General features: G+C 47.8%; 1 protein-coding gene across 6 annotated transcripts in view; it reads right to left on the bottom strand.

Moving 5' to 3' along the window:
* Positions 1 to 16,719, bottom strand: part of CNPY1 (canopy FGF signaling regulator 1) — a 62,013-nt gene that overhangs the window by 8,400 nt on the left and 36,894 nt on the right. For 3 of the 6 annotated variants that reach the window (XM_021078819.1, XM_021078815.1, XM_021078817.1), the window contains exons 2-4: positions 16,109 to 16,312; positions 14,265 to 14,361; positions 7,209 to 10,196 (exon numbers count right to left, since the gene is read on the bottom strand). In XM_021078819.1, coding sequence (XP_020934478.1) covers positions 10,153 to 10,196; positions 14,265 to 14,361; positions 16,109 to 16,252 — 285 coding nt within the window. In that variant the 5' untranslated portion in view covers positions 16,253 to 16,312 and the 3' untranslated portion in view covers positions 7,209 to 10,152. Of the gene's footprint in view, positions 1 to 7,208; positions 10,197 to 14,264; positions 14,362 to 16,108; positions 16,313 to 16,470; positions 16,702 to 16,719 lie in introns of those variants that run through there. The other 3 variants (XM_021078818.1, XM_021078820.1, XM_021078816.1) reach the window with 3 other exon arrangements.

The following is a 16,719-nucleotide window of genomic DNA, read 5'->3' as shown; positions in this document are numbered from 1 at the left end:
AACCCCAAGGACCCAATGGTCACACACCCCCCCTTGGCCACCCAAATATAAGGTGGAGCTTACGGTTGACTTTTTTGGGTAAATATTTATTTATTTAGTCTTTTTGCTTTTTCTAGGGCCGCTCCCGCAGTATATGGAGGTTCCCAGGCTAGGGCTCTAATCGGAGCTGTAGCTGCCGGCCTATGCCAGAGCCACAGCAACTCGGGATCTGAGCCGTGTCTGTGACCTACACCACAGCTCACGGCAACACTGGATCCTTAACCCACTGAGCAAGGCCAGGGATTGAACCCACAACCTCGTGGTTCCTAGTCGGATTCGTGAACCACTGCGCCACGACGGGAACTCCTATTTATTGACTGACTGATTGATTGATTGATTGATTTTCGTCTTTTTAGGGCCGTACCGTGGCACATGGAGGTTCCCAGGCTAGGGGTCGAATCAGAGCTGTACCTGCCAGCCTACACCACAGTCACAGGACCTAGCGATCTGAACCACGTCTGGGACCTACACCAGACGCCCTAGAAAAGACAAAAGGTTCAGAAACTCTGTCTAGAGGGATGATGAACCTTTGCTAAAGACCAGCATCTCTCTAGGACAAAGCGGGGGGAAAGCGAGTTCAGAAGAGTGTTACGACTGCCCCTGCAAACTCGGTGACGTGGCTGTAGGACAGTGTCTGGGCTACCCTTCCAGGTCTGGCTGTGCTGGCACACGTGGGGACTGCGTTGGCCACCACCACCTGGCCGCGTGGGGCCTCTGTGACCTGCCTGCCCTGCCCGCCACGGAGGACTGCAGTGGACGGCGCGGCCCCATGCCGTGCTCAGCCCCCCGCACCCACACGGTGCAGAGGGGGCTGTCTGCCCCCCGTCGACGTGTATTTCCCTGTCGCGATCTTACAGGGGAGATGTCGCTGGTGGACAAGCCCTTGGTGCTGTCCCCAAAGTCCTGCTCCTGGTGAAGCAAAGCCCCACCCATGACTGTGGGGGGGGCTCCCCAGGGCTCCTGACGCCCTCCCTGCACGGGCGCACCTGGCCCTCGGGCGCCACCATCGCCTGCAGGGGAGATGCGCTGGCACTGCAGTGGGGACACCTGGGCCTTTGCCACTGGTCACAGATGCCTCTCCAGACCCTTCTTCATCCGCAAGTGGAGATGATAACCATTTCTGAAAAGGTTGCCATGAGGGTTATGCCAAATGCCCACAGAAGGGATCCATAAACTGTAAAGGGCTGTGCCACGTCCACCACCAGCACTGCCGTTACTACAGCAACGGAGCGCTGGGGCTCAGCCTGCCCCTGGGTGACCAGCCCGACCCCCAGCTTGGGGACTGTGTTGGGCCGGTGTGGTTGGTCCAGGCTCTCTTGTCCTTGGGCTGAGGACATAGGACCTTCTTGGACCAAATTACATCCAAAGATGAAGGAATTTGCCCGACGGGGCAGAATGCTCCAGAGCCAAATGTCCCCAGAAGGACAGGCACTGTCCTAGACTCCAAGGCCTCCCTGAACAGCGAGGAACCCAGTGGAGACTGGCCAGAGTGGCACCTGCCCCACGAGGACCACATGGGACTCAGGCCAGCTCGCAAGCACCTCTGCCCAGCATTCCTGCTTATGGAAATTCATCCACAGGGAATCAATCTTTCTTTTCTTTTCTTTCTTTCTCTTCCTTCCTTCCCTCTCTCTTTCTTTTTGCTTTTTAGGGCTGCACCTGCAGCATGTGCAAGTTCCCAGGCTAGGGGTCGAATTAGAGCTACAGCTGCCAGTTTACACCGCTGCCACGGCAATGCCAGATCCGAGCTGTGCATGAGACCTACACCGCAGCTCATGGCCATGCTGGATCCCCAACCCACTGAGTGAGGCCAGGGATCAAACCCACATCCTCATGGTTCCTAGTTGGGTTCATTAACCACCGAGCCACGAAGGGACCTCCCCACTGGGAATTTCCTTGAACTTGACTCAGCTACCAAAATTCACCTCTGCCTTTTCACAACAATAAAAATATCAAAAATAATCTAAATGATCGGACCCAGGAGATTAAATAAATGTGACGTGTGTGTTACACAAGGGAAACAGTTGGCAGCCACTGCGGTTCATAGTGTGGGAGACTGAATGGCACGGAAAGGCCCTCGAAGCACGTCGAGTGGAAAGGCCAGTCACGGGACAGGACACCCTGTATATTTCACACATGTACACACCGCACATGCACACAGACGAACACACACAAGGTAAACAGTTAGCTGGGGGATAGATTTGAGAACATGTTTATTTTCTTATTTTTTAAATCTGTATTTTCTCAACACATGTATTTCTTTTTGCTTATAAGAAAAAATGTAGGGAAGGTCCCGGTGTGACTCAGCAGGTTAAGAACTAGGATCCAGGAGGATGCGGGTTCGAAGCCTGGCCTTGCTCAGTGAGTTTAGGCTCCAGCGTTGCCGTGAGCTGTGGTCACAGACATGGCTCAGTGTGGCCGTGGCTGGGGCTGTGGTGTAGGCCAGCAGGTGCAGCTCTGATCCAGCCCCTAGCCTGGGAACTTCTATATGCCATGGGTGCAGCCCTGAAAAGAAAGAAAAAGAAGAAAGAAAGAATGTAGGTTTTTTTTTTGTTTGTTTGTTTGTTTTTGCAGTTTTCATTTTGTTTTATCTGGTTTTAGGGAAGCAAACCTAAGCTAATGAGGCAGACGTGCCCTCTGCAGTTTTCCTAGTTGGGGCCGCTTGTCCGGGCCCTGCCTGCTCCCGTCTACACCTGCCTCCCAGGTGTTCAGAGGACAAGGGCTCCCGCAGTGGCCCTGTGGACCTCAGAAGGAGGGAGCAGGGGTGGGAGGCCCTTAGGTGGTCTCGAATGTGGTCCCCCCAGAGGATGGAAAGAAAGACCAGCAGCGTCGATGGAGGCAGTCAGGCCAGCAGGGGAAGCAGCAGAGCAGGGGGCCAGCAGGGGGTCCATGCAGGGAACTCTGGAAAGAGGGAGCCCCCGGGCAGGGCTCTCTGGTTCCCAGCCGGCAGCAGGCTCTGGGTCTGCCAGGCTGCCAGGACACAGACTGGTCCCAGGCCTGGCATCAAACATAAACATGAACACGAAAGGGATCGAAGGCACCCCCGCCTCCGGGGCACCCTGGGCTCTGTGAGAACCTGGAGCAACTACCAAAAAGAAGTGCTTTCTACTCTCCTGAAAGTTACCCAAACTCAATGCAATAATTTTACAATCTGAGCTTGTGTGTAGCTTGACACCCATGTCCCAAGCCCCCAGGTGATCAGAGTTCTATGAAGGCCCAGACCGCAGGTCCCCCAGGACATCCAGCCCTGCGGTGCAGAGTGAGGCCTGGGGGCAGAGGCAGGCGGGCCCCTCAGCTCTGCTGCCAGTCCTGCTGCAAAACCAAGAATAGACGGCCATCGGGCCGTCTTCTGTCCCCCTCTGAGGGTCATGTCCACCTGCTGCGACGCTCGTCCACCCAGGTGTCCCCAAGGGGTGTGGGGCCAGGACACCTGCAGCCTCAGCGCCTGGCACCTGTAGGCTCCCACCTGCCTCCTGGGTGCCTCTGCTGCTTCATTCTCACTACAGGGGAGCTGAGAGTCACCACCACCGCCTGGCCTTACCCGAGGCCTTCCCTCACTCTGACCCACAGCCGCGGACACACTTTCCAAATTCCAAGCGTGTCGCTGGCATGTTTTGTGTTTTCACCGCCTCAAGCCAGGTCTTTCCCGTATCTGCAGCCACTGCTGATAGAGGGGCTGGTCGCCTGGGGAAGAGGCAGCCCTCAGGGGAGAGAGATGGGAGCCCTGCCCGGGGCCACACAAGCCCACCCCCACATTAGAGGGGCTGCGCACCGTCCTGGTCCCACTGGACCCACAAGGGGACACGCAGGGTGGAGCCGCGAGCATACGGAAGGTGCCCCTGGGCTCAGTGGGGCTCACCCAGTGGCCGTGGAGGTGTCGGCAGCGATGCCAGCTGCCGTGGTCGCCGGTCAGAGGGGCTGCATCAGGTCACGGCCCCATCTGCCCCGGGTCAGCCGATGGCCCAGGGGACTCGGGGAGGGGCGCAGGTTTGGGCACGTGGTGAACTCAGATCTACTGATGAAACGCCATTTCTGCAGCCAAACTAAGAGAAGGGCTGCGAGCTGGGCTGGCTCTCGAGGTTCAGATCCAGGATGTCAGGGCCTCCCTTTGAAATGCTGAGTTTGAGCCTAACGGGCTGGCTGCTGAGGTGTCTGCTCCTGGAACTCATGACAAGGACAGCTTGGCTCAAGGGCCCTCGGGCTGCTCAGAGCAAGGACGCAGGACACCACAGACAAAGGGGCTGCACGACCCTCCCCTGCCACACCTGGGGGCTCTGTGTGAGTCGTGTCATGGCCCTCTCCGGAGAGAGGTGGGGGTCTCTGGTCCCAGGGCTTCCTGGCCCTGAGTCACGGGGTGTCCTTGGCACCGGTGAGCGCAGAAGACAAAGCTCCCCACTGCTGGGAATGTCGCAGGAACCACAGGAGGTTGGCTCTGCTGGACCCAAGCTCAGACACCACGTAGAAGGAAAAGGATTGGGGTCTTTTTGTGGTTTGGCTGTACCCACGCTGAGGTTCCTGGGCCAGGGATCGAACCCCAGCCACAACAGCAACCAGAGCCACAGCAGTGACAACTCTAGATCGCCAGGCCACCATGGAACTTCAGAAAGGATTGCTTCCCCGTTTTAGGGCCAGAGATCAGACTCTGGCTGAGCCACAGTTTCCACCTACGCAACAGCGGCAGCCAGGCGGGATCCTTGACCGCACTGGGCCAGCAGGGGGTCAAACCCAGGGCTGCTTCCCTTGCTCCGCAGCAGAAACTCCCTGAAAAGGATTTCTAAAAAAGGAAACAGTATTCCCTTCTCAAGGCTGACTGCATCACACCCCCTCTTACAGACAGTCAGCAGGTTTCCCTGCGCTTTGTTTGAACACACATGCGGCTCCAGATGGCTGTCTGTCTGTGGACCAGCACCAGGAGGTGGGCAGGAAAAAGGAGGAGCTTTTGGTGGTCTGACCAGAAAGAATCACAGCACGTGCCCAGGCACCCAGCGCCCCAGCCCACGCACGGCGGACCCAGCCCACGGCTGACGCAGACCCTGGGGGTTTGCAAGCTCAAAACGGGGTCCAGGTTTGAGTGCACACGAAGGCTCCAAGGTGTCGCTAAGATGCAACGTCTCCTGTTCACCATTTGGGGGTATTGGTTAAAAAAAAAAAAAAAAAAAACCCCGCTCAATCTGAGGGTATTAATCTTTCATCACAGCTTTGATTGCATATAAAGGCTGTTCGAGGGTGTATTTTCACCTAAAGGTCTCATAATTTAATAACACTTATTGAAGCGGCATTTGTATGAGATTTCGCTCTGTTTTAATACGATGTGGCTTTAAATAGGGTCCATTTTTAATGGGGACCAAATAGTCTATTTTTTGGTTCTCTGCTTTCTTCTACAAACCATGGGGCATGAAGGTGCCTCATCAGGGCGCTTTGATGAAGAACAATACAGCCGGAAAGACTGTTTCTACCAGACAATGCCGATCGCCCGATGGCAATCTTCTCTCCCTCCGTGGACAATGGTGTCACCTCCAGGATTCTCGGCTGATAGCAGAGAATATGCAGCAGAGACATCCCCACTTGTTCAGAAAGCAGCTTCGAGGCGAGCCCGTAATATAACATGTCAGGAGTACATTCTAACTCTTCAGGCGCCAACCTCTCCATTCATAAAGTTTGCGGTTGGTATTAATATTTCAGCTTATCCCTTGCAGGATCTTCTCCCGTCTCAGCCATGCTTAATTAACTGACATGGGGCATCCGACAGTCCATTAGGGAACTTGCATTCCTCAGATATGGGTTTATTAACAATCCCGAAAGGAAAAAGAAGTTACTAGACTTTTTTTTTTTTTCTTTCTTTTTTAGGGCTGCACCTGTGGCACAGGGAAGTTCCCAGGCTAGGGGTCGAGTCGAAGCTGCAGCTCCCGGCCTACATCACAGCCACAGCAACGCTGGAGCCAAGTGGTGTCTGCAATCTATACCACAGCTGGTGGTAACACTGGATCCCTAACCCGCTGAGCAAGGCCAGGGATCGAACCTGAATCTTCATGGATACTAGTTGGGTTCTTAACCCACTGAGCCATAGCGGAACTCCGGAAGGTACTAGAATCTTTACCTGCTCCAAACGAAGGCATGCATGCCTCTGAGTTGCATCACAGATCAAACACGCCTGCAGCTGAGGAACTTTGTCCCACACTGTGGTTCAACCAAACCGACTCTCTCCTAGGTATTTGCATTGGACTGCTTGGTGCTATCATGTTGCTATTATTCTACTTTGTGCTGTTATGTTGCAGCGCATAATACAACTTTGACCTATGGTTCCTGGAAATCTGTGTTCCACAGAGATGAGCCATATTATAATAAGATGCTAATACCTTTCCCATGTAACTGCACAGTTTGTTTTCCAGTCACTCCTTCACAGACGGAATGCTTCCTAAATATTTTGCTGCTGTGGGGGTAGAATATTTTCTATGCATGTTATACAGGTTGGGTTATTTTTTTCTTTCTTGAACATCTCGAAAGTCAAGATGGGAGCATAGGCATGATTTTTTTTTTTTTTTCCTTTAAGGAATTAAAGCCATTTCCAGACACGTCTTCTCTGGGCTCACTCTGGAGCAGTCAAAGCTTTAGCTGACGTCTCTGTGTCCCGACTTCATTGATATCTGTGTGTGCAGGTTTGTAGGCTGCGTCTGCGTAGCCACAGTCTTATCAGCCATCCATCTCCCGAGCCCCCAGAGACTCAGGAAGGGCAGAGAGCTGTGTCTGATGTTTTAGACGCACTTCCTCACACTGTCCTTAGGAGCCAAAGCCTGCTTTTTCAGGTGATGGCCCTCCAGACAAATGAGCGAATACTACATCAGACCTGCCGTGTCCTTGGACCAGGGCAGGTGCCGTGTCCTTGGACCAGGGCAGGTCCTGAAAACAGCACGAAGAGGCGATCTGTTTAGGGTAAGGGGGCAGTAAATAGGACGCCCAGAGAGAACCACGTCACTTCCCGCCCCTTTTCCTGGGTACTTCAAGGACAATGAGTTCCTAGGATTTTCATATTTTAATTCCATGTGTGAAATCTGACCTTCAACTCATGTAGTTCCTTGCTCTAAAAAGCAAATCAATGGAGGAATTTGAGAAACTTAGGAAGGAGAATTAAATCACAGCTGAACATCCTAAGAAAAACACACCTGTATCAAATGGGCATACTTTTTATTGTGACCATATAGTATCCTTGGGAACTGCATACTGGTTAAAACTATGAAATGTGCCACCGAATGGGTTTCAAGATTTAAGATGAGGTCAGAGATTTCCATTAGATTTTAAAACAGCTCACACAATCGTATCAAAGAATGACTTTTTCTCATATCCCATTACTCTCTGAATTTTAAGACGGCTACATCGCTTAAACTATTTATCTAGATAATGCTATTACATATATGAATAAATATCCACCAAGCCGAGACACAAGTCTAAAAAATATAACCAGCTATTGACTCTCTTTTTTTTTAGGGCTTGTCTTAGTAAATCAAATATTGATCTCTCCCGTTTGGGACTCTGCTGTATTCCACTCTCTCCTCCTCAGTGACAAGGATGCATTGGTCTTGGCTTATTCTTAGCAAAGAGTAATTCACATAACAAAACATACGCTGCTCATCTCCGCCAATTTGGTTTTTTCTTTATCAGCACAGGGTCACAGAAGGCTTCCATGAAGACCCAAAGAAACCATGTCGTAAAAGGAGACCTTGAAACCATCCGTCTCAAGCACGTCCTCTCCCCTCCTTATTTTAATAAGCATTAGAGCCCCCGCCTCCTCTCCAGGAATGTCCTTTGACCCAGAATTAGGGCGCTGTTCATGGACTCTGAGAAAATTTTCTGTCCCACCTCTTTCTTCTCTCTGGCTTTTTGCTTTGGTTTGCGTTTGGGGTCAGTAGAAGTCATTAGAAAGGGAGGCATGTGGCTGGAGGGGTGGGGAGGCGGGCAGCCAACCTCTCATTATTGCTCATTCGCAAAAGCAGCGCAGCCTCGCGCCTCGCCATGACCCAGAGGGAAACGCAAGAGTCATATCCCATCGCAGCCGTAAGAAAAGCAGTGGCTTATGTCTAGGACTCGAGTGTAGTTTTAATCAACAGCTACAAACACGTGCATGCGTTTAACTAAAGTTTGATTTGGAAAGAAAACATACAGAAGTCACGAGACGGCAAAAATCTTGTAAGAGACAAGAGTGTTTTTACTGGGAACCAAGGCAAAACTGAAAAGCCATAGTTAGCAAAACCTTAAGACAGCAGCCAGCAGAGGCAAGATGCGTGGTTCTTTCCACTCAAAGCAGGAGCATCAACACCCACCCATCAGTGGGAAGAAGGTGAACCTCCCGGCGGTCACGTAGGTTGGAAACAGAAACTCAAATTCTCTTACATTCTAGGATTAGCACATACTGTCTGTATGTGAGAATTTGTAGGGGTTGCCAACAGAAGTACGCGAAAGACGCCAGCAACCTTTCTATAATTTCAAATACTACAGTTTCAGTGGAAACTGTATGCCAGCGTCCCCGCCACGTTCCCGTGAAAAATCGTTCAGTGCATTTACCAAGGAAGCCCAAATTAGGAAAATGTTTGTGACTTACTATTTGAAATGCTCAATTACGCTTAAAGAGGTCAGTTTACTAAAGATGCAGGGATGGCGTTTTAAGTCACAATTTTACTACGCTACTGTAAGATGATGCTCATTAGTCTTAAATCCTATCTCCCCTTTATATCTGCTGCATGCAGGGCAGGCCCAGTAGGTTATGGCAGATAGGATCGGTCCTACCTAACCAGCTATAGACATATCAAAAATATCACAAACCTTCTCAGCTGTCCCAAATACATGACTTTAGCTTAAAAAAAAAAAAAAAAAAAATCTGACTTTTCACAAGAGCTGAAGTGGGAGAGGGAGCAAAACAGAAAGCTCCTGCTTTGCATTGTGGCCAGTGTTTCTTTCTCAACGTGAGATTTGGTTTCTCCCGAAGAGTCAGTTGAGCGCTTTAAGCGGTGGGGCTTCGCAGGCAGCGCTGTGACACATGGCAGAGAGTTTCTGCTCTGGGCGGACAGGACAGCATCCTACCTATAGTCTCAGCAAAAACAATGAGAATTTCTTCTTTAAAACAAGTGGAGACCCTGCCCGGATGTTTGAAACCATGCAAGTCATATTCCAATAAATGTCAACTGAACAGAGACAACGAGGACTTCCAGAGCGAGACTATAACCACACTGGTTATTAACGTGGCCGAACTAACGTCCCATAAGGACCTACATCCCTACCCATCTCCACCCCTGCAAAAACCTCCACAGAAGCAATGAGAGGGTGGTTAGCGGGAAAATCTACCTGCTAAATGTCACCCCAAAAGTCATAAAAAACAAAGGCACAACAGAAGAGTTTGCAGCAAAACAAAACACAGCCATGGGTGTCATTCTTAAAGACCTGATAATAAACCCACGAAAAATAAGTCAGCCTTCTAACTTATGGACTTTAGAATGTATGCGTGAGAAAGGCCAAGCTTGTTCTTGTTCACTAGAAAAGTATTTACTACTTTTTATGCATTTAATTCCAGAAGAGAAATGGGAACGTTTTCAAACCGAAGGTTCCCAGAAATCTGAATTTCATTCTTCATAGGAAGCGAGTTGGTTTCTCTAAGCGAGAGCTACATAGCCCGGAACAATTCCCTGGGAATTTGCAGCAATACGTTTTCTTAATTTCAGGATCAATCAAGTAGTCATGGAAAAAATATCAAGTTCTTCTCAAATAGAGCATCATACGTGTCTAAGTGCATGAAACATATAGTACCTATTATTAAATCCTTATTGCATTTATGAAATGTCTTCCCTTTTTTTTTCTATTGCTGCTGAATGAAAAGCTTCCCTGCCAAGCCTGTGTGTATCAAAAGCCGCAAAGGGAATTTGTTTTCTGCCCTCTTAGGCTTCACCTACGGAAAACACGGGGGGCTTGTCAGGCCGCCAAACAATAGATTTTCAATAAAATATCAGACACGCGACAACGCCGTATAAACAAGAGACCAAGCTTCTCCTCAAGAAGAAACATGAAGACACAGATGCAGACCTTGACCTTTGGGGTCGTGACTTGCCTCCTCTTTAACCAGAAGCACCGTCACTCCTCGACTTCAGGGTGATGAGCAGAAGTGTCACACAGACCTGGACAAAACAGAGTGAGACAGCATCACTACCCACGTCGGCCGGCCGCAGGTCATATGCGTTCTGCAGAATCACACTCTGGGGGACACTCGTGTCTAGGACTCTGGCAGGGACATTTTCCCACACACGCAAGAGCAGAAAGAAGAGGACCGTGACCTTGGCATGGACTGGTCAGCCGCTGCTCTTCTTGCTCCTCCTCCAGTCTTTTTTCCTGGAGCATTTTGAAACAAAGCCTGGGGATTTTATCATCTTGCCTGTGGCCCCAGGAGCCTTTTTGAAAGTGTTTAAGGACTACGTCAAACAGGCCATCAGCTTGCTGGGCATTTTACACCAAGGAGCGGAGAGGCGACAAGGCTTCTCCAAACACTGCATTTCCAGCTGGACGCAGGTAAGGCCAGCTCGCTTCAGCCGAGGCTTGGGATTATTTTAGCTACAGAATGTATTTACAGGGGGGCCTAGGTTAGCCTTTCTATTAGTCTGTATTATGTATTAGCCTTGAAAGTAAGTCTTTTGAATATTAGAATGTAATACCCCCACTAGTGCTCGGAAGTTCATACAGAAAGGGAAAAATGTTTTCACTTTAAATGGAGGCTAAACATTTCTGGATACCTGAGACCCACCTCATTGGCATTCAAAACGATGACGTCACAAACCCTAATTAGTCTGATGTCTTTAAATGTTGAGATTTGATATCAAAGCCGAAGTGATCTGTATACAAAACAGGCTTCTATTTATACTTATATTTACATTTCTATTTATATGCTCGCCTACCTAAAGAACGCCTCCACCAACCAGAGACTGTCCGTCATTCGTGACCTAAGGTCATATGTCTACCCCGAGTGGATTTTAGCTCTCTTTTACATCATGCCCTTATATCTTACCAAGATTTTAAAACATCGTTTTTACTTCAAGGCATCAGAATGACAATCTGGAGAAGCCTGGGTCATGTGCCACAAAATAGTCCACTAAGAAATTCTAAGGAACTTGCTTTTTTTTTTTTTTTTTTCTGTCCAGGAAAAAAAGACACACGTAAGAAAAAACCCACTATTGCTCTTGCTGCCTCACAGCCCAAGAACAGGGTGGATGGGAGAACTTTTTTTAATCCAGTGAACAAAACTGTCGTGGCAGCCACAGATCCACCTGCCATCCTGCAGCCTTTCCCTGAGATATATTCCATTCGTCAAGATGATGACGCATGTTCACGAAACTCTTACGACCGTGTTATTTTTAAATCCAAACACAGTCATCTTAAAATTTACGTATGTTTTCTCCGTTATTCCCCATTTATTTGTGTGTAGGGGGTGAACCTTGGCATCTTCATATTTTAAAGATAGACGTGGGTTAATGAACTAGATGGAGGGGCAATCTTTCACAGTGTACACATATATCCAATCAGCATGAGGTCTGCTTTAAATATCTTACAATTGTCTATGTCAATTCTACCTCCGAAGCTGAAATTTTCAAAAGTCTGGGAACAAGCCACTGTCGGCTCCCAGGGAATCATTAAAAATAAAAGGAAAGGTCTACATTAAATAGAAAAAAGCCAAATTCAGACACACACCCATTAAGTGTATATGAAGTATATAAAAAGACTAGGCTTCCAATCAAACCTCTAGTCCTAGACAGATCTATCTTTGAAAAGAGTATTTATCTTCCTAAAAGCAATGTGGACATTTTACGAGCTTTCGGTACAGTGTCTGGCACATACGATATACGAGGGAAAGGGTTATTGGTTAACTCAGCTTCATAACTTCCAGCACACACACACACACACACACACACACACACACACACACGATCATATCTTTCAAACATCATTAAATCGTGCAGAGTGACCATGGCAAAGCTGTGTACAGAAGCCCAGAGGATGGATGTCATGCTCTGGCAGGGAACTTACTGTATTTGTATTTTGCATCATGTTCAAAAGCATCTGGAGTTTTGCTACAATATGAGAGTCCCACCTTTTACACAATTATCCGAAACCATCCCAATGTGGTCACACATGCTGCTTCTTCGTTGCTACAGTCATGAATAGGAATGACTCTCCTCGCTCGGCTGTTTTAGCTTTTTTTCTGGCAATCATTTTTAAGTTTGCAAAACTCTCTACCTGATTATGTGGTGTTAATGTCCTTCGGTATTGGGGGCTGCGGGGAGAGGGGATTCTTGGCTCTTTGTAGGATTAACGTATTCTCAGTTTTTCATTTATAAATGGTTTAAAACCATCTGTAAGTAGGTTCCATAGAGAAACAACATGAAAAACTCCACTCTGCAGCAGCCATGCAGTGGGGGCTGACGCTTTGGGGTGATTACCTTATCTTCTCACTGGTTCCGGGGCACTGATATTTAGGTAAGTACTTAATCAGTATTTTAAAAGTCAAGGCTTTTAGAATTTCCTGATCATGTTTTATTTTACACTAGTGATCTCGCACATATCTTAAGTTGATGCTTTCTGCTTGTATTTTCTTAAGAATAACATGAATTATTTCCAATTATAAATATGCAGAAGGAGTGGAAAAGAGACAGTTCATATTATTGAAATTAAGTCAGATTGCTGTGCTTGGGAACAGAGTCTTTCCCCCAGAATCTGATTCTTTGAGGCAACTACTGCCATGAAGTGGTGGTGACACTTTACCGAGCCCTTCTGTAGGATCTGAACAGGTGTTCCTAGAGCACGTGATTTGCATCTGCCATCCACGGTTATAGCAAGCCCCAACTCTTTACGAAGAAACAACGGGAAAACAAGGATTTCCAATATCGTGGATTACATTTTTGCTTATACCTAAATGCATGCATAAGTCTCTGGAGTGTTTCTAAAACTCGAAAAGGACTTTCTCTGGTCAATTGTGATCACGCTCTTAAATACTGCATTTTACAACTTACAACAGTACACACCCCACATCAGTGGAAAAAGCTCTCTCACGCTGGACCGTATCATGGCACCAAAGTCTTCTCTGAACGGACAACCAAACTGGATTTTAAACCGAAAACAACCCCAGGATCGCCTCAAGAAGAAAACTTTGTCATCTGGGTGGGAATTCATGACTTTCTTGCTCACTAACTTTTGATGGCATCAATATTTATTTCTGAATGCACAGTAGCTCCTATTTTAAGGATTCTGGCAGAAACTCTGATCCTGTGGATGCAGGTATATTAGTCTTTATTATAATTATAATATCAAGAAAACAATCGCTGAATTCAGAACACTTCAAGCTTCTGCAACTGCCTAAATATTTGCAGTATTTCCCCCAGCTTTAAATCCCTGCCCTCACATATATGATGCATTTTTAAAAAAAGAGCTCTACAAAGGACGTACCATGTATCCTACATTCTTGCAAGTGTATTTGAAAAGTATCAGCATGATACAGACAGAAAGGTTTCTGTTTAACCAAACAGAGGGGCGGGCTCAGGGATGGTCCTGTTTCAACTCAGTATATAGGAAACAAAGTTCCTCAGGCAGTGTTTTCCAGCTTCTGACTGTGTGTTGTGTGTGTGTGTGTTTACGAATACGAGTTAAGTACTCTTTTCCACCCTTTATCAGAAAAAAAAAAAAATTTAAGAAGTAGATATTCTGAAAAGGAACTTGAAAAAAAAAAATCCAGCATCAAATAAACAAAGAGGAAAAAAAACAAAAAAAACCTTTGAAATGTCTTACTAAAGAAAGAGCCCATCTTCTGGGAGCGGAGGTAGCAGACCCATTCGCCATAAAAACACTCGCCTCTCCTGGTCCAGGAGGGAGAACCCAGCTCGAAAAGTTTCAAAAGAGCAAGTAGCCTGAATCCATGCAATTCTGACACAGCATCTGCTGCTGCCCAATTGGCAATCAAGCATTTTTAAAATTCATTTGAAACGTGGAGGGTAAGACAGACAACCAGCAAGGCCATGTGCTTTCTCTCACACGGTGTCTTTTCTGATTCAGTGGAGACCCTGTTGGTTGCAGGGAGACAGAGAGGCTCGAGGCTTGGTTTGGAGAAAAAGAGAGAGAGAGAGAGAGAGAGAAAGACATGCCGCAATGCTGAGCGGGAGAGAGGGGTGGGCGGGTGAGGGCACATGTTACATCAGACACAGTACCTGATTTTTCACTGCACAGCTTGTCAGCGAGGTGGTTTGCCTCCTGGGCGATAAGTGAGAATATTTCATCTTCGTACTCTTCTATTATAGTTTCACACTGTAGAAAAGAAAAACAGCATATGTGGATAGATAGGTGCTCACAGGACCTCTTGTTAGAAGGACTTGTCACAATTTTAGCAGCTGAAAATATAAAAGCAGGTTGCCAAGGTGGGCCATTTTTATCAGCCCTTTTGGGTTAAGACATCAATGATCAACCCATCATCTTCCAGAGATGTGGCTGAGTCCTCAGTCATGCTGCAAGTCGAGGAGGAGGCAGGAAAATGGTTCTTTCTATTTGTTTCTCTTTCTCCAACTGGGATGGAACGCAACGAATAGGGAGCAGGGGCTCCTATTTATGCAGCTGAAAACCTTCCTTTTTTTTTTTTTTTTTTTTTTTTTCCCTTCAAAAACTTTAAAGAACATTGCTCCTTGAAACGGTTAAACCAGTTTCCTCTAGATTTAACATAATAATCCATGGTGTGGTTTTTAAAACAGGGGCTGGGGTGTGAAAACAATTAAGCTTTCTCAGCCATCACAGCAGAGGCATCCTTCGGTTTCATTCTGGCGAACAGGCTTTTGACAGTTTACTCACCAAAGCGCTTCTTCATACCACTTAGCCACCCAGCCATCATTTCCCTTAACGTCCCCCTGCCACCCCAAATCTGACATGGCCGAGAAGAGGGGGCTCAGATTCGCTCCGGTAACTGCAAACCTTAAATTCTGAGGGGAGCCTGGTTCTGAGTTGGGGAGCCACCAGCTCACACGCTCAGAAACTGTGACGCCACTAAAGGGCGTTCACCGGAGGCTTGGAACGCACCTTCCAAGTTCGTTAAATGAGACTCTAACAAAAATTTTAAGGGCATTTTTCAAATATTTAAATTCCATGGTAATAGCTTTATGTCAGACCTGTGAAGTGCAAACACACTTTCTCCCTGCAAGTCTTATTCCACCGTCCGTTCGGCCCTGAATTATTGTCTTTTACTTTTTAATTAACATGCAGTCTTCAAAAGTCAGCCGCAGCCCTTTTCTCAGGGTCTCAGGGTGTCTGACATTTGGGCCAGCGTGTGAACTAAAGACTTTTCTCAAACAGGCTTTCCCGGCCCTTGGTCTGATTCAACAGCATTAAGGAAAGGGAAAGCTCTCACCATATATTTTGCCAGGGACATCCTGGCAAGCCAGAGGCCAGCATGCCCACAAAATAAACATCATGATGGGAGGAGAACGCTGCATAAGGCCAACTCTCATACCTCAGCCTTTGTTTAACTGAGTTTGCGCTAAAATACTTGAATTCACGTAGGGGTAACATGCTCTCCCTTCTGTGAAGTCTTAGGAGGAAAAAGATGACGTGTCACGTTCCCTCCACTGTTTATAAAGACTTGAAAAGGACGTTCATTTTAATTTGGATTTTGAACCTAGGATCCACAGCCCCTGATTCCTTAGGAGGGAACCTGTAGGAGAAGAGGGGACCCTGAGTCCCCCCCAACCCCACCCCCCACCTCCCAGCGTGTCCATGGGAGCAAAGCTCCTTGCAAACTGTGCCTCCAGCTCCCTGGGATTTGCAACGCCCTTTCTGGAAAACAGCACTGCACTGTCTCCACTGAGACAACGACCACAGCCCCCAGGTAGCTCAAAAGGCAAGTCTCTAAGTGCAAGTCTCTGAGGACAACAAAGCTAATAACATGTGAATGGGCACATCTTGGAACTCAAACCCCCCCCCCCCCAACAAACAGCAAAGGAGGCAGAGAATCAGAGCACAAAAGTACGTTCATGGAGCCCAGAATTGCTCAGGGAGGAAGAGCGCTTACCGCGAATTTCAAGGGTCTGTAAGCATCAGAGTAAAAAAAGAATTTTTTAAATTCTTTGTATATTTCGTCTCCCCTCCTGGGTGCAAATCTCTTGAATGTCTTCTCCTGGGTCACCGGGTCTTCTTCCAGCTTGTAGTCGTTCATTCGCTCACACACTTTTTCCAAGAGGTCAGTGAGGAAAGCCTCGGACTGGGCTAGGGGAATCTGTTCAGAAAAACAAACAAAAAAGGAGGGGCAGGAAACTCATCTTCCTGTGAACACGATTTAAAAGACCTTCCCCTGCAGCCGCGTGGAAGCACCCCACCCCCCGTGAAGCGTCTTGCTGTCCTGATACACTGTGTATATACTGTAATAGTATTTACATCATTTAAGGCGTTCGCGGCCAGGCTGCTTTTTAAAAAGTGCCCAGGGCTGAAAGTGGACAGAAGAAAAACTTAAGTTCAAACCAGCGACTCCACTTAATCCAGGTCATACTTTTTGAAAGTCACGGAGCAGGCAGACTCCGGCATGGAGCCCAGAAAATGGCTGTCAGGATCTATTTACTTGCCAGAGACAGACAGACAGGCGGACAGACAGACAGACAGGCAGGGCCAGAGGGAGCACTCGAGTGT

This window comes from Sus scrofa, chromosome 18 (genome assembly GCF_000003025.6).
Source record: "Sus scrofa isolate TJ Tabasco breed Duroc chromosome 18, Sscrofa11.1, whole genome shotgun sequence".
In the NCBI taxonomy this organism is placed as follows: Eukaryota; Metazoa; Chordata; class Mammalia; order Artiodactyla; family Suidae; genus Sus; species Sus scrofa.
This window is presented reverse-complemented; position numbering and strand designations above follow the sequence as displayed.